The following is an 18,639-nucleotide window of genomic DNA, read 5'->3' as shown; positions in this document are numbered from 1 at the left end:
GGACAAAAGAAAAAGGTTAGGGGGTGATTGCCAATACAGTCACCCCATGAATCATGATAACACTTGCTCAGTGGGTGGCAGAAAGCAGAATACTGAAAGAGGAGAGGCTCTTGCCTGGACTGGAGGTTTTTGATCCGGGAAAGCATATCCAGGTGTCCCGCTGAGTACTGTTCAATGACGTCCATTACGTCGTAGGGCCGCAAGCTCTCCTTGAACTTCCGCTTGGAAACCAGAAATCTCATAACACTAAAGCAGAAAGAGAAAGAAAGAGTGGCAAGTGGAAATTCAGAGCGATGTGAGAGGGATCCTTACCCCCGCTGATTACTATCTCTCTGTGCTAGAGATGTGCAAACTGGCTCGAGCTCAAGCTGGTTCACCATTGAACTTGGCTGGCTCTAGGGCTCTCCACCAGTTCACCCTTGAGCTGAACCAGACCCGATTTGGCTGGAACTTGAGCCGAACCCCGTGGCCAGTCTGGGGGTTCTAACAAATTAAAGTTTATTTATTTTTGTAGAAACTCACCACCTCCTGGGGGTGCTGTTGTGGCAACGAGTGTGAGTCTGACGGGTCCCCCTCCCTTCGCCAGCCTCCAATCGGCCTGGTTCAGGCCATTTTAGTCCATTTTCAGCCCATTCTGGGCCTCTTCGCATGGGTGTGGGCCATTTTGGAGGCCATCACACAAGTTCACTGGTCATCTGCATGACCAGGGGGGTCACGCAAAATATGTTCTTGACAGCCACATAGCCCTCAGGGACATATTTTTGGGAGGCTCAATTTAGACTTGGAAAAGAATATTCTCAAATGAATATTCTATCCATTTGATAGAATTGATAGAATAATTCTTCGTAATATTACCTTCAGTTCTAATTAATGCACTGGTGAATATTCTTTCCAAGTTGGGAAGAGGCGATTGGTGAAAATCGCCCCCCACAGGAAAACCCACACTGATTTAGTCTGGAATGCAGCACTGCACTTGGGCTTCATTAGTCTGGATGTTGGCCATTGCATCTTCAGGATGTGGTTTTAATCTGCTGCTGACCGTATTTTGATATCTTTTCCTATTGTGGTTTATGAGATGTATATGACTAAAAGGATATATGTTAGCTGTCTTCAGATATCTGAAGGGCTGTCACACAGATGGAGCAGTTCTCTGCTGCTTGTTTTCTGAGGGCTAGAACCAATGCCTGGAAATTAAGGCGGGACATTAGGAAGAATGTCCTAACTGTAAAAGCTGTTCAACAGCCTGCCTCGTACAGGCAAATCTTGGTATCTGCGGGGTTCTGTTCTGTGTGGGAGGGCACAGATGCTGAAACCACTTTCAATGAAGCCACTGACTCTATGGGATGTAAAAACAACCACCACCACCCACGAAAGAAGACCTCTACCGTGATTCACAAGTGTCCTGCTGTCCAGGAATGCGCCCCCTGGCCCAAATTCCCCCTTTCATTTTCGTGAAAAATCATGGGAAAATGCTTGTTTAAAAAGAAATCAGGCACAAAATTGCTCCTTCCAACAACATGGTGGCCAGAAATGACCTCCACAGTCACTTCTGGCCCTCTAAGAACTGTGGATACATGGGGTTTAAGACTTTTGTATCTGCGGATAATATAACTGTGTGTCAATTATACACCTGTGAACACATGAAACCACAGATACAGAGTCCGCATATAACGAGGTCTGCCTGTACAGTGGTTGGCTACCATCGAGAGGGCAAGCTCACATGTTCCCATCAGTTAAGCTTCAGAAGGTGGTGGGAAGCCTATGAGAGCTCCTCTGAAAGACTGGATAGAACAGGCAGATTCATGTGGCAGAATACCAGAATTCGGCTGGTATTACATCCATTTCTTATGCTTCACTGCTATGAAACAAAGCAAATGGAAACATTTCCACACAAAATTGAGGCAGTGAAGCCAGATTTTACCCGCTTGCATCTGCTGCTGTATTTCAAGGACAACGAAGAGACTGATGGAAGCCAGTCAGTAGCAATGGAGCCTACAGCATTCTTCAGCATCATTTAGATTTATTATGGGGTCCCCACCCCGCATCCAACATTTACACATCCCTCTCCATCCTCCCTTACCACACTGCCCTGATGCCGACTTTAAGGCCCGGTGTCAGATCTTCGGTCACAAATTCACAGTTGCAGGTTTTGTTCTCATCAGGAATGTCTTCTCCAGGGAGGCTTGCATCTAGGTTAAGGAAGACAGAAGGGGTGGGCGGAAGCAGAGAGAGCATAACTAATGAACCTCTCAGTGTCGTGGAGAAAGCAGACACATACAATTACTAGGCAAGCAAACAGGAAATCTGGACAAGGCACGAATGCATGCAATGGGCTACAAACGTACACAAATAACGACATGTCTTTATTAGATAGCCTTCCGTCGTGTAGTGCAGTGAAAATGGTCCTCTTCTGAGAGGCATTTGGGGCAGCTTAACACGATCCACCACAGTCTAGTGTCCTCCAGGGAGCATCTGTTCCTGGCAGCCCTGTCGGCCGAACTCCTGTTCTTGAACCCAGCTGCTGCTACTTGCCTGACATTTGCAACCTACCTTTGAAGGTGGGCAAAGCTTGTCAGGTGGATGCCAGCAGCCTGGCTCAGGATCCAGACTTCAGCAGGTTCAGACAACATGCCCACTGGGACTATGTGGACTTCCTGCTATGGACGCAGGGGGGTCTCTGGCAGTTCACCCTCCCCCTGCCAGCCTCCCCTCCCCCGGTATCCAATCAGCCCAGTTCTGAGCCATATTTGGCCTGTTCTGGGCCTCTTCATGCTGGTGGCGGCCATTTTGGAGGCTGCCATGCATATGCACTGGCCATCTTTAACTCTCATTAGAACATAAGAAAAGCCCTGCTGGGTCAGGGCAAGGCCTATCCAGTTCAGCATTCTGCCTCTCACAACAGCCAACTGGCGCATGTGCGAAATGCGCAAGTGTGGGGAAGAGGGAACTGTCCCCTCCCTTCGCTGCTCCCTAGCACCTGGTCTTTAGGGGCATGCTACCTCTGATCCTGATGAAAGTATATAGCTACCAAGGCTAGTAGCCATGGATAGAGGAGAGGAGAGCTAGTCTTGTGGTAGCAAGCATGACTTGTCCCATTAGCTAAGCAGGGTCCACCCTGGTTGCATATGAAAGGGAGACCTGATGTGTGAGCACTGTAAGATATTCCCTTCGGATGGAGCCGCTCTGGGAAGAGCAGAAGGTTTCAAGTTCCCTCCCTGGCTTCTCAAGATAGGGCTGAGAGAGATTCCTGCCTGCAAGCTTGGAGAAGCCACTGCCAGTCTGTGAAGACAATACTGAGCTAGATAGAACAATGGTCTGACTCAGTATATGGCAGCTTCCTATGTTCCTATGATAGCCCTATCCTCCATGAATTTGTCTAACCCCTCTTTTAAAATGATGTATATTAGTGGCCATCACCACATCCGTCAACAGCAAACTCCGTAGTTTAACTATACATTTTGTAGAGAAGTACCTCCTTTTGTCTGTCCAGAATCTCCCAGCATCTAGTTTCAACAGATGACCCCAGGTTCTAATATTATGAGATGGATAATATTTTCTATCCATGCAGTGTATAATTTTAGACACCTCTATCATGTCCCCCCACTTACCAACCATCTTTCTAAACTAAAAAGGCCCAAATATCGTCATATTTCTTCATAGAAGAGTCGCTCCAATCCCCTGATCAGTTTGGTTGCTCTTCTCTGAACCTTTTCCAGCTCTACAATGTCCTCATTAAGGTTTGGCAACCAGGACTGTACACAGTATTCCACATGTGGTCTCAAAACTGATTTGTATAAGGGCATGACTATATTAGCAGTTTTATTTTCTATCCCTTTCCCAATGATCCCTAGCATGGAATTAGGCTTCTTTACAGCTGCCGCACACTGGGTCAACATTTTCAAGGAACTGTCCACCATGACCCCAAGATTCTTTTCCTGGTCAGTCACTACCAGCTCAGACCCCATCATCAAATCGGCGAAGTTTGTATTTTTAGCCCCATGTTGCATCAGACAATGTGCATAAGAAGGAAACAGGGTGGACTATACTCCATTTGAGAAGGCAGGGGCGGGGGGGGGGGATCATAAAAATCTGTTTTCAGTGTTCTGCAACTCCATGTTCCTGGTCAGGCTCAACTTTAATGAGGTTAAGGTTTTGCAGTTAATAAAATGGCAGTTTATTCTGCATGAATATTGGGTTTTCAATGTTTTCAATGATTTTAATTGTAAACTGCCCAGAGATGCAAATTTTGGGCGGTATAGAAATATTTTAAATAGATAAAAAAATTAAAAAAAATATTTTAACTATTATTGTTTTCAGCAGAGTTTTAATACTCAATGATCTCAATAACAGTTAAAATATGATGTTCAGAATGTTTCTGTATAAGGGCAATGAAATATGCATTTCCACACTTCTACATTTTTAATGACCTTTTTTAATGTTCAATTGAAAGCTAAAAGTTTAAAAAACATTCCAAAGTTTAAAAACTTTTAAAAAACTAAACCACAGATGTAGCAAAATAGCAAACTTTTCAATGTACGAAACGTTTTGAGGTTTGTATGTATATTTTGTATACAAAATGCTATCCTTAGAATGAACACAGCACTGATAAGTCCTTCATGGGGCAGCCTCGGCGAAAAATACTGAATATCCGGACAGTTTTTAAGGACTTCCTAGCGAAAGAATTATTATCACAAGCTTCAGGTAACAGAACGGACTATTATTACAGCACATTTCTCTATGCTGATTTTAAAGGAGTGGAACTTTGCCAACATCTCCTATAGATTTATGTACTTTGGGAAATAGTGAACTTGTTTTACTGAGGGAATCTAGCACGATTCCCTGAGAATTATCAAATTTTGATAAGTGGCAGAGGAGAGAATAGAGTACAGCAAGCAGGAGCCTAAGACACTGGTCAAAAGCCATCACCATAGCAAGAAGATGCTACTTTCAGAAAAGATTTTGTCTTTATGGAATTTTAAGAGCTTGGCTTCAACACCAAAATAACACCATGTCCCTCTTCCCCCTACCTTATCCTCCACTCATTCCATTCACTCCTCCTGTGGGGAAGGCACCTTAAGCACCCAAGCAGCCAGGGCCTGGGTGACAGGGAGGGACATCTGGAGAGCTCACCAGAAGAGAGGAAGCCCAGTCAAAGGAGCAGGCAAGGACAGGGTCACTGCTTCTAGCAGCAGCGGTGATCCCACTACATTGCTGCTTGGCTGCTCCGTCTTCGTTACCGCTGCTGCTGCTGCTGCTGTAGGGGCCGGCTCCAGGAGTGCAGCCACCTCCCCACACTGCCGGTGCAGCAGGGGGGCTGGAAACAGCCCCCCTCTGCCTTACCCTCTGCGAAATCCCACTCGCCCACCCCAGCCCAACTCGTTCGACTGCTCCCTGAGGTACTGCCAGTACTAGGGCAAGAGAACTGAGTGAGAGGTGGGGAAGTGCAAAGAAAATGACACCTCCAAGGAAATAGAGTTCTTTTGTGAACTGTGCACTGGACACCGGGAGATTTCAGGTGTCCCTCTAGCCACCTTCTTTCTTCTTCTTCTTCTTCCTCCTCCTCCTCCTCTTCCTCATCTCCTTTCTTCCTCCGTCCCTTGCTGGGAGAAAGCTTCCCTCTCTCGCTCTTCCTCACATGGGAGGGGCTGAGGAAGGAAGGAATGACTCGCCAGCAGTGCCCTCCCCTCCAGGCTTGCCATTGGGGCACAGCACAGTGGGAGGGGAGAAAGGGAGGAGTGGTTGGCTGCGCTCAGCATGATGGTGGGGGAGAGGAAGAGGTGACTTGGGGGCAGGGGGAAAGGTTCAGTTCAGTTCCCCCCCCACACACACACACACCTGCATGTGATCCCACATTGTGCAACTGGAAACTGTTAAAAGGAAGGTGCAATGTGGCTTGACTTAGAGGGAAAGGAGCCGGTGGGTTCACGTGACATGCTGGGACCAGAATGTGCAGCTCCCACAGGGAACATAAACTTTCTGGGAACCAGCTGTTCATGGCAACCAGATCTGTGTGAAGCCTCCCATTATTTCAAGCAAGTCGATTGGGGTCAGGGGCGTAACTCTAATAAGGCAAGGGGAGACAGTTGTCTGGGAGCCCACTGCCTTGGGGGCCCCCCAGAGGCAAGTCACACGACTGACTCCCCCAACTGTGCACCCGCCTAGGCTTCCTTCAGTTGTATTCATCCTCTGAAACTGATGTGAGTGTTAAGACCTGGAGCTAGCAGAACAGCAAGTCTTTCTCTAGTACCATTAAATGACTTGCATCGTCCACAATTTACAAAACCTTTTAAAAAATAATTTAAGATTTCTTTACTTCATGAGCTGAGCTTCAGTGAGGGGGGGACATTTTAAAATCTTGTCTCTGGGCCCATAACAACCTTGCTACGCCCCTGGTTAGGGTAAACTGAGATTGGCCATTTGGGACATCGTGAAGAATATTGGTTTATTCTAGCTCAAATGGAAAGCAGATTTTCATGGGGACATAGGATGAGGACACCGCACGCTTCAACACTCAAGGATGTTACGCAGAACCAGGCTTAACCATAGTCCCATATTACATCCGAATCAGGCCAATGTTGAACAAATCTCCTTCCTCTGCCTTTCTCTTCCACTCTGCCCCACTTCCCTTGTGTGCCTTGCCTTTTTAGTTATGAGACTGAAGAGACAGCCTGTGTCATTTTATGATTGGTGTAAGCTCTCTTGGGAGGCAATATTTGTCTGAAAAGCACAATACAAATACAGGAATAAAACAGAACTGGCCGGGCCTTCCGGTTCAAGCCTTCCACCAATTCTCCTCTGCCTTGAGCCACCTCACCTTCTGAGTTTTGACGAGACGCAGCTCCCTTGATACGGAAAGCTTGCCGGGCTCGGCTCCGGTCTCCAAAGCTCCAGCTCTTCGGCACTTTGCTTGGGCTGTCTTCGATGCTCTGGTCCGCACTGGGGGATCTTCGGACACCCGGGGCCTGAGGGGAACCTTTACCTTTCGTGGCGGCACCTCGGGGGCTGGAGAAGACACGATCTTTCAAGCTGACCTTTTGACTGTGCACAGAGACAAATCGAAACAAGAGACAAAAAAAGAAAAGGGGGGAAGAAGAGGAGACAAGCGGGGGGGGGAGTCACTCCAAAAACACCATGGCGGCTCCCCTCCAGCCATTCAAAACCAATTGTCTTTCAAAGCGGCAGCGGTAGAAGCAGCGGCAGTGTGAGGTGGCTTTTAAGGCTAAATTGCTTCCAAAAGGCATTTCAGGAAGGGTTTCCATGGTAATGAATGAAGATGAGGTGGGATCGTTAACTGAAGAGGAAAAATGAAGAATGAACATATAAACATAAAGCGACCTTGGTATGAAATATTGTTGAGTGCGATGGGAAGGCCCAGGGGGTCATGTTGGTACAAAGCATAGGGCAGGCGTGGCCAACCTGAGGCTCTTCAGCTACTAGACTACAATACCCATAATCCCCAGCTGCGTTACTGCAGCTCCAACTGATAATGTGAGTTGCAGTCCAACAACAGCTAGAGAGTCTCAGATCAGCCACCCCTTAAAAAAGGATTGGGCAATTATACGCAGGGAACGTACACAAGGATCAGCTATTCAAAGTATGGACCTTGAGTCTTTTTCTTAAATAGGGACAATGAGAGAATAATCTCCAAGATATACCAATCATAAACAATTTCTGCCAATATCCTAGCACAGAGAGCCTGGATCAGCCGCCCCATACAGATGTACACTTAAAACCTTCTACCCACTAGAACAAAGTGGGAGAAGAAAGCCCTACAGAGCTCCTAGTTTCCATTAGCCTCACTAGCCACAATGCAAAGTTCTATGTTACAGTCAAGACAGAAGCAGCACGTCATGGAAAATATTCCCTAGATTCATCCTTATTGGAAGTCCACAGTTTGAGACCTATTTAAGAACATCTTATATGTGACAAAATTTGTCATTGAGAGCTTTTAGTACAAGTATTAGTGAATCCTCCTTTCCGCCATCTTTGCTCTAAGTCATTTTGTCATTCTACTTTCCCCCATGACATCCATACACATAACATATCTGACAATGTAGTTTACCTTGATGTAATGACCCATTTCCTAGGGGCTCCTTGCAGATAAGATAGGGGCATTGAAAGGGTTAAGCATCTGCTCCTCCCTGCTGGCTCTCCTCAAGTTCCCTCCTCCCAAAGGTTCATTTTCTTTCCCTTTCTAAATGGCATTGTGTATGTGTGTACTGTGTGTTTTGTTATGTGCATTTGTGTGTAACACACAATAAATCCCTCAGGGTTTTATTGTGGAAACCCTTCGGGAAACCCTTTTATTGTGGAAACCCTTTCCCTCAAGGGGAAAGGCAACTCAAAGGTAACAGGCAGGCAACTGATCTACTGAGTGAGGGGAAGCTATTTTAAACATCTACTTTGCACTGGGGAGCATCACACGTTTAAACAAAGAAAAAACTCATTTGGTGGAAAAGCCATTGTTTGCTTTGCATGCATTGACCATGAAGGAAGATTAGAGTCCTGCCTCCATGCCATTCACTTAATTTTAATAGATGGTTTAGCTGGAGAAAGAGGATAGCTTAGCTGTTAACAGATCAGAGCTGTTACTGTTGCTATTGCTACTGCCAGTGCCAAAGGAGTCATAATGTAGGACCACAGCATTCTCACACCATAGAAGAGCTCGAATGAACCTGGTGTTGGAAGTGAAGGACTTTGTGCTGTCTCTTGTCTCAATGACTTATGAGGACAGACTAGTGAGACAGAGGGCTAGAGGGTCAAGACATTGGTCATCCCTTCTCTATTACTCTGACACTATCCCTTTGGAATGTAGATTGCTACTCTTAGGGACACTTCCTGCCTGCCTGCCTGCCTGGTCACTTCCTCTCTCTCTCTCTCTCTCTCTCTCTCTCTCTCTCTCGCTCTCTCTTTCCTTCCTTCCTTCTACCTTGCAACATGCAAGCTCCTCTCCCTGCACCATGTGTGCAGAGATGCAGAATCCATCTGTATCCAGCTAGCTAGCTAGATTAGAGATCCAATCTCCTCACTTTCCTATCTAGAATGGAGTTCTCTAATAAATGCCACTTATATTGATTTGAAACTATGAACTGGCTCCAAGTTACTTTACTCTCAGCATACACACATGCTTAACTAAATTCTGCTGTGTTGTTCCTCTGTGCACTCTGCTATAATGAAAAAGGTTTCTCCTACCAAAGAGAATTCCCAATACCTGGGACAGTCTGGGAAACATACCAGCGGGGATTCTAGGTAGGGCTGGGGAATTCTCCTGTCTAAAATGTTAAAGAGTTGCTGTCAAACATTGTAGACAATATTGAGCTAGATGGATCAAGGCAGCTTCCTATGTTATGTTAAGTCCTCTTGAGATCCATGAGGCAAGAAAAGCAGGATATAAATGTAATAAACAGAGAAGCACCTAAGATAAGTTAGAAAACATATAGCTAGTCACACCTTAGTAGGACAGATCTGTCTTACTTGATCTACCCAAGACGGCAATTCTAGGTGCAACCGTCCTGAGGGAACCACCACTGTTATCCAAAGTTATATCACTGAACTCAACAGAATGCAAAGGAAAGCAAACTATCAGGGTACCCTGAGAAACATTTTTTTAAAAGCACACCAAAAAACCTTGACATTAATTGTGGGTAACAGCTAAACCAAGATGAAATCCTTGAACGCCCCACTGCTCCGAATAAAAAGAAAGCAGAACCTCTTCCACACCTCTTGAATTAAGAAAATCAAATAAGATGTTCATAAGAGAGCTAGACCCACTGCTACATTCAGGTTGTCATTCAGCCAGACAATCGGTTTCCAAATTAATTAAAAACCTTCCAGGGTTTTAAAACTGTTTTAAAACTGTTTTAAAACTGTTTTAAACGTTTTAATTGTTAATGGTTTTATGCTGTTTTTAAATTGTTCTGTAATGATTGTTAAAAGGATTGATTTATGGGTTTTATTTTTATTGTGGTGCACTGCTCAGAGCCATTTGGATAGGGCGGTAAATAAATGCAATTAATTAGTTAATAAATAAATAAGTAAATAAGTAAATAAATAGCTGCAGCATGCAGGCAAAGTTCAGCAGAATTCAGTGCAGTTAGGAAGGCTGCAAGAACCAGGGAGAGGCGGGGAAACAGAACGGCAAGCATTTGCAGCTGGTTCAGGACCATGGTTCCATCCATACAAGATGTCTCAAGGAGAGGATACGGAGGCACCAACAACTCAGGCTGGCCGGTGAAAAGGCATTTCTGTGATGGCGTGGGCATGGAGATTTGTTACGTAGGGGTGACTAGGTAAGGGGAGGGTGGAAAGGGGTGAAAAAAGACCAGCTTTTGCTTGTTGGCACCCTTAAGAACTATGAGCATGGTGCACTGTATCAGACACTACAGCCTCCAGGGTTGGCAGCCCCCAACTCTAACATCTTGTGGAAACACATATTAGGGCTGAACAACAGGGATGTGCAAACAGGTTCGACGTTGAATGTGTTTGATGTCAAACCTGTTCAGTTCGACGGTTTGGGGTCAAACCAAACCATCCCCTGTTCAGCCCAACCCCGGACCGAACACCCCCTGACTGTTCGGGAAGTTTGCAGACTTTTTGTTTTTTTAAATTAAAAAACTTTTTTTAAAACTTACCCCCTTTGGGGGAGTTTTTTGAGGCAGTGGGTAGAGGGGTCTGCAGAGTTTCCCCCTCCCCTTGCTGGCCCCCCTTTTTGCCGCCACCAGCCGTTCGGCCAGCTCTTCGACTTGTTCAGGTCTCCCCCCTCTGGTGCAATGGCCATTTTGGAGTCAACCGTGCCTGCGAAATTGGCCTTTGCATGGCCTTGGTCATGCAAAGGCCAACTGCAGGTGCGGCAGCCTCCAAAATGGCTGCCGCGCCAGAGAGGGAAGGCCTGAATGGGCCCATGAGCCGGCCGAACACTTGGTGGTGGCAAAAAGGGAGACCGGCAGGAGGAAAGGGAACCCCCACAGACATAGACACACACACACACCCCGCCGCCACCTCCAACAACTCCCCCAAAGGGGGTAAGTAAATTTTTTTTTAAAGTTTGAACACCTCCACCCCCCAGACCAAACCAAACCAGGGTGGGGGTTCGAGGGAGTGCCAGACTGAACTGGCCCGGTCCGGTTTGAGTCCGGTCTGGACTTGAACTGAACCAGGCCAGCCAGTTCCATGCACACCCCTACTGAACAACACTTTTCAGCACACATCCAGGCTGCCCCCACCCAATGCATCTCCACATTGCGATCTCCCCTATTTCCTTGTAATGTGTAGTTTCACTTACTCTACCATGGTCACATCATGCGTCCCCCTTGCCACTGGCTGCCACTGGAGGAAGGGGCAGAGAAAACAATGTCACATCATAGGGCAGGGGTCTCCAATGGCCAAAGGCCATTGTTGCTGGGAGTTATGGTCTGGGGACCCAAGGTCAGGAACCCTGTCAAAAGGTAAGGAAAGTACTCATTGTAAGGAGAATACAACATGGTGGTGCTGGTGTCAGCAGTAGCAGACCTAATATGTCTGCCATAACCTGCCATTTGGTCCTTGCTACACTGACTTGTGGCTTGACTGTACAAATGCAGAGAAACCCTGCCAATTTTGAGCTGAACACTAGGTCACCAGCTTTCATTTCCAAAAAATCTGGCATCCTGAGTTGGATACTTCTGACCATGTGCAAAGTTATTTCCCCTCAAGGGGAACAAAGCTTGTTTCTTTGTTATAAATCTTATTTCTTTATTTTTCTAAATTGACCACTTTGAGAACTTTGCTTGAAAAGCAGTATATAAATATTCGGCGGAATATATCCTACCCCTGCAGTACAATAGTGTTCAGGGCAGCTTACAAGAATAACAAAACAATGAGACGACAAAACAAAAACATGTCCAAATTTAAAAGTTGGAAACAGGACCCAATTAACACCAACATCTAAAAGTGTTTTAAAAATAAAAACCCACCAGATGCAGACTTTAGATGAAAACAATAAAAAGCCTCTCAAAAGGATGGGGGAGGTGTTAAGAAAGGGGTTAAGAGCAATGTGCCCCTAATCATGAAAGGAATGCTTCATCCTTTGTCTCAGCATGTATCCTGAGACATGGTATCCTGTGTCATGTCCCTCTTGTTCAGGCCACATGTGCATATGTCAATGCACTGTGCATACATTCACACTGCAAGTGCATGCACATTACATTGTCCGTGCAGCTACCCTACCTGAGCACACCTCTTGTGTCCTAGGACAACTCTTGCATTCTCACTAATAGCAAAAACATCTGAGATGGAATTTACTCCAGTTTTGTATCTTCCAATTCTGGCAATAGGTCTGTAAGCATTTTATTTTCTTTGTAAACCACGTTGAGAATTCCGTTTAAAAGCAGTATTCCGCAGTAGTATTAGTATGTATGGTATGTAGTATTAGTATGTACTAATATTCCATAGTAGTAGTAGTAGTAGTAGTATGTATGTATGTATGTATGTATGGGCAGATATCTCAGGTTCTGCTTCATCTGAAATTTGCTCATTTTCCTTTCATTTCCATTTTGTTCTCTTCTGCTAAAAATCCTTGAATTTATTTATTTTTCCATTACCAATAAAATTCTGCATTCAAATATGTTTTTAAAGCATTTTCATGTATTTCCTAGCCAAACAACTGGTGTGAGAATGTGTTGCAAAGCACACATTTAAATATGATTTTTTAAAAAATATTAACCTTAGGGAATGCATAAAATCTGTAGAAATCACCCTATTTTATAAAATCTGATCTTAGAAATCTGGTAACATCTAAGAGAGTCATATTCTGGTTGCATGTTACTCCTACTTACTACCATCCCAGGGGTGAATTTAGGGTACGGCAGGCAGGGCACATGCCCCGGGTGCCACTTGAATGGGGGTGGCATTTTTTTAAATTAATTTTTTTTTAAAATGGCCACTGAAAACAAAATGGCCACTGTGCATGCTCAAATGGTCTCTGTGAGGCCCTAGGCCATGCCAGGCCTCACAGAGGCCATTTGAGCATGCACGACGGCCATTTTTAAAATATATATATATTTAAAAATGGCCACTACACCATCTCCTTCCCCACTGAAATAAAGCAAGAAACTCCAAGTATTCTTCCCCCTTTGTCCTGGTCTCCCACTACACTATCTGCTGTTTTAGTGACTTCCTCATACTTTGAGAAATCAGGCTTTTAAAGTTCAATGGATGACATCCTTGGTGCATCCTTGGAAAGTTAGTCTGGATGTCAGCCAACATTTGCCGCGCATGCTTTATAAAAATTATGCATACAGGTTATTGGAATGCAAAGAAATGAATTTTACTCTTAACTCTGCAACTCATACGTAATATAAAATGATGGCTTTGGGTTTCAGTTTATTAGCATCTCAAAATGCAACATTTTGAGTTATACTTCACATTACTGCCATTAAATTAAGAACCCACTGGACTTCATTTTCATTTCAAAACAGTAAAAAATGCATATTTTTTCTCCTGGATCTTAAAAAAAAAAAGTCAGCACCATTGATCTTCCTGTAGCAGCAGGACTGATTAATGTAAAGATTCCATATGCACACCAATATATGACAACATATCATAATCCTACCAAATGCAACTATCTTAACTTGAATACCCAAACGGACTGTGGGGATAAATGTTAACAAGGCAATATTCCAAATTGCAATAAGCACTGACAAAGAATAAAGGTGGACACATCCTTGCCACAGTCAACTTGCAATCTAAAGGCTGTTACAGCTGCGACCATGGAGTATGAGAGCATTTTCCAAGACAAAAGCAAACCGACAAGCAAATCTTCCCTAGCCAAATGTTTGAGGTTTTACTGTTTTCAGTATGGACAAATAGACAGAAACATATGACTCAAACCTCAAGGAAAGAAGAAAACTATTGGTAAACATGCCCAAAATTCAAAACAAGACGATGAACTGGGTCTCACAATCAGTGAGACCCGTTTTTGTCTGGTGAGCAGGAAGAGCGGGCTAAGCCCACTCTCCCCGCTCACGAGTGGGCAGGGAACCCTGGGCGGCCGCCCACATGATGGCCGGCTCCGATATGGAGCCAGAGGGGAGTGGGGGGAGCGGGGGCCATGCGGCCCCCGCAAGCCCCAGTATGCCCTGTGCGAGTGCGCAGGGCATACTGAGGAGACCCCCGAGCCGGGAGGCTGCTTTTAAGCCTCCCGGCCGGGGGTCTACTCATGAGTAGGCGCGGCGTGAAGGCGCGCCACGGCTACTCACGAGCGCAAAAAGCAAGTTTGCAGGAGCGCTCACTCCGCAAACCTGCCTTTTGCCAGGGGTTCTCGAGCGGGTTAGCCGCTCCAGAACCACCAGGCTTGGCTGCGAGCCCGGTGGTTCTGACGACCAACAAAAATTGAGCTAGCCTCTGCTAGCCCGATTTTTGTTGGTCGTGAGAATAGCCCCGATATCAAGTGAACTCCACCAGCAGTTGAGCTGATCCACAGAACCAGGAAAGGACCATGACCAGAAAAGATATAGTAGAAAAATGAGCCCTTGAAGATTGGAGGAGAGCTGGTCTTGTGGTAGCAAGCATGACTTGTTTGCTTAGCTAAGCAGGGTCTGCCCTGGTTGCATATTAATGGGAGACGATGCATGAGCACTGTAAGAGATTCCTCTCAGGGGATGGAACTGCTCTGGGAAGAGCAGATGGTTTCAAGTTCCCTCCCTGGTTTCTCCAAGATAGGGCTGAGAAAGATTCCTGCCTGGAACCTTGGAGAAGCCACTGCCAGTCTGTGAAGACAATACTGGGCTAGATAGACTAATGGTCTGACTCAGTATATGGCAGCATCCTATGTTCCTAAGATTAGGCAGAGCTGGAAATATTTCCATCTCTTGTAACAGCCTCCTTGCCACTACCACAAAATCTACAAATTACTTCCAGTTGCCTTCGAGTGACTGGAGTTCACTGCCAGGGAGTGGGATGGGGAAATTTCACTTAATGCCCCCATCCTGAAAACTTCTCAGCATGCTCTAGGTGATACCACTCATGATTACTAAGCCCACAGTCAAACATCTTGGAAATCAGTGCTGCCATGTTGGAAGAAGCCATGGAATTCAGACATCCTTGGACACCAAGTGAGTGAAATTTCAAGGGGAAGGATACTCAGGTGGGTCAACCGTCCTAAGCCTTTTTTGGAAGGGCAGTATATAAATCAAATAATAAAAATAATAAAAATAAGCAAACACTGAAAGATCTGGCCCAAAACCTCAGAGAGAATTAGAACAGAGAATTCTACATCTCCTGCATCCGGCTAATCTAAAACTGGTATACTAAAGCCGAAGATCATGTATCCTTTTCTCTATACCCACTCAGAGATGAGATTTATGACTGATTATGAATGTAACTTTGTATTCTGCTGATACATTTTTTAAAAATAAAAAGGGAAGGAGAAATACAGTTTGGAATACTAGACTCAGAAAGTCACAAGACTGATGATATTACGAGCCAAACTGGATTCCAAAAACTGACATGCATCAATTGCATTTTGCAAGCATCCTGTAGCATTCTAACCTGCTCTTGCACTGGCAAGTTCACACTTTATGCAATAAAACAAAACCAACGTCCACCATTCAAAGCATGCAGAGGGGAAAATTAGTTGTTTGATAACCATAAGGTGTGCATAAGCCACCTGAAAGTTCAGTGTTTTTAAAGTGGAGGGAACTTCATCCCAGGTAAAATGGCGGACAGTTTTAGACACTTTGAAGTTTAAAGAGGCTGTCAGTTCCTTATGAATGTCAAACTGCTGCGTCAGGAAACACACATCACCACAAAGTATTTGAAGTTGATTAACTGTCACAGAGTCTGTCGAGATGCTGCAAGACCCAGAATCTATGATTCAGTCATTTTTGTTTCAACTCAGCGTCAATGCCCAAACCATGTTTAATGGTAACTGGAGTTATACACGCATCCACTAAAGGAGGACTTGCAGCTAAAAATGGGTTGAAGATTAGTCACCTGTAACTGCGTAGTAGAAGTGCTGGAAGAGCCAGACACATTTTCAAATGCCATTAAGACCAAATCCATGAAAAAGAAGCCCACTCTCCGTTATTCAGTGCCATCTAAAAGGAACCTTGTTCAATGGTCTTGCAAGACAGTCAACACATGGACTTCCCAATTCTAATTCAACTGGGGGATCCCAATTGATAGCAATATTGTATAAAAGTGTATATTTTCCATGGTTATGGTCTACTGCATCTTTTTCGTTGCTATTTGTCTTTAACGTGCAAGGCAAGATGGCACACTTCAAAATCTCCTCCTCCAGTTTCTATGTAATGTCTAATTGGGAAGAGGAAAGCAAGCCACCAATGTCATTTTTCATCAAAGGGCATTGCAGAGGGTCTTCCTTTGAATCAGCTCACCAGGGCACCTCTATTAAGCAGATGAGTGGTCAGAACAGAAGATAGCAGGGGAAAGAAAGAGACAGAAAGAGAGAGGATGAGCCGTGCAGCTTTGGATTAGTTCAGTGCAAAGCAATTCCCGTGGTACCTAGAGTTTCCTGAGCAGCATCCACAAAGTGACTTTCTGCATGGATTGCTTTTACTGGAAATGAGGGGAAAGTACAAACATTAGACCAGATGGCTCATGCCTAACAGGAAACTTTGATAAACTGTAGAAAGTTATTGAGAAGGCCGCATTCATTATGGATTAAGGTGGGGGAGCGAGTTTATATCTTAGGCATAGCGCAATAATCATAGGGCTCATGGACAGCTTTGCAATCAAAAATAATATTACAGCTACCCCCTTCTGCATTAGAAATGGAAACATTACTTCCTCAGCCAGCATCTCTAATGATACACAAAAAGAACCCTTGAGGATGAGTCAGGATTACACTCTCAGATTAATTTGGAAGTCTTGTTTGTAATTTTTCCCCCCTCCCAAATATTAATTATTGGAATTTTCTATGCTTGCAAGAGTCGACCAATTCAGTTCTCCAGCAAATCCTTTTGCAAGGAGAGGAAGAGGCAAATACTTCCCCACTTCAGATGTTTAAAAGCATGAGATAGGCACAAGACCTAAAACTGATAAACTCCACAGTTTTCTCCATTGAACTTTGAAGATCTCAACAACAATGAAAAGAACAAAAAAAGAAAAGATGGGTAGAATTTCTATGTTGTCCCGTACAGTGCACAGTATCTGAAGTGACCCAAACTAACACAGATTCAGTAATGCTGAGCAAAACTAGATACTGTAAGAGATTTTTTTTTCCGGGGGGGGGGGCAGCTGCTCCATGTCTCTAGAAACATCAAAGACAGACGTGTGATGTGATGTGACCAGTTTTACATCCCCCTTCCCCCTCACATCCTGGGGTGGTGGAGGGCAGGGAAGTGCAAAGTGCAGTGCCATCACATCATTTGCCTTTACGTTTGAGGTTTCCAGAAAGGGAGAGTAAAGAAACATACTCCATGTCTCTGTGTCTCTTATAACATCTAGTTTGGCCCAAAGTAGTAGCACAGTACTTCTGCAAAAGGAACTAGCTTCACTTGCACAAAGGGAGGGAGGGATTTCACTCGTACCCCCAAAAAATCTGATCCTGAGAGTCTCCCAACTCCCATGGACATATTCTTTGAGGAGGCACAGAGGGCTGGCTACAAAAGGAAGGGGGGTTGGAAAAATCTCCCCCCTCCTTGTGCAAGTGAACCAGCCTTCTTTCAGGGAAGTAATAGTTTGGATGCTACCCCACCACTGTGATTTCATGGAAACTGTTTGGTAAGCCACTAGGCATATCCTTTGAGCTACACTGTACCAAAAACAACATCTCAGAGACATTTAAAATGCAGAAGGGGAGGAAGGAAACCCTGTTTGGCTTGCACAGGGGTAGCAATTTGAACTTCATAGCCTGAAGCCTTCAGTTTAGTAGCAGAAGGGATGTGCAGAATGCCTTCTGCTCTGCGGCCTCGGCTGTGAGTTCAAATGGAATCCACCCTCTCTTTCTCAAGGACACCCAATTCCTCCTTCCTAGCAAACACCAGAGCCTCTTCATATGATCACAGGCCTGTATCAAATAAAGTGGCTGGCTGATGGCCTCTCCAGGCACGCAAGGCCAATGGGTTAGACCGTCTGACATGCACAGATGGCCCAGACCTCCTACAGACACCCCACTTAAATGAGACGCATTTAAAAACTTCAGTCTATACACGACAGGATTTTTACTCAGCACATGTAAACGATGAACCTCCCAAGGAGGCAGGCATTGTCCACATGTTACAGAAACACACTGTAAATCAAAACCATGTGGGGAAAGTGTCTTAACATCCCTGCAGCAAGGTGCCCCCTGGAAACAATCAACGAGGGGAGGACATGAAGCTCACTTGGTGATCTAGGACTGGTCACTTCCTCTCAGCTGAACCTACATCAGAAGGTTGTTAGGAGAAAAAAATATGGGAGGGGAAACCATGTCAGCCATCCTGAACTCCTTGACGAAGGGCAGAACATAACAGCAATAAACAAAATAAATAAATGCAAATACAATCAGACTGGAAGGGGACAGGATAAGTGATGGAACAGCTCAAGCTTATCCAGGAACTGATCAACTAACCCTTCCCAACAGTGGGCCAGCCCAGCACACATTGAGGATAGTGGCTTTCAATATTTTTAGCAATTTTCTTCAAAGAAAGAAACCAGGAC

At 45.0% G+C, this 18,639-nt stretch overlaps 1 protein-coding gene across 6 annotated transcripts in view; it reads right to left on the bottom strand.

Annotated features, from left to right (window-relative positions):
• KCNQ2 (potassium voltage-gated channel subfamily Q member 2) overlaps positions 1–18,639 on the bottom strand; it is a 178,862-nt gene that overhangs the window by 32,509 nt on the left and 127,714 nt on the right. For 5 of the 6 annotated variants that reach the window (XM_053245603.1, XM_053245602.1, XM_053245598.1 and 2 more), the window contains 3 exons: positions 6,815–7,038; positions 2,081–2,189; positions 115–246 (listed from right to left, as the gene is read on the bottom strand). In XM_053245603.1, coding sequence (XP_053101578.1) covers positions 115–246; positions 2,081–2,189; positions 6,815–7,038 — 465 coding nt within the window. The remainder of the gene's footprint in view (positions 1–114; positions 247–2,080; positions 2,190–6,814; positions 7,039–18,639) is intronic. The other variant, XM_053245601.1, reaches the window with a different exon arrangement.

This window comes from Hemicordylus capensis, chromosome 4 (assembly GCF_027244095.1).
Source record: "Hemicordylus capensis ecotype Gifberg chromosome 4, rHemCap1.1.pri, whole genome shotgun sequence".
Classification (NCBI taxonomy): Eukaryota; Metazoa; Chordata; class Lepidosauria; order Squamata; family Cordylidae; genus Hemicordylus; species Hemicordylus capensis.
Note: the sequence above shows the minus strand (reverse complement) of the source record. Positions and strands in the feature narration are given on the sequence as shown.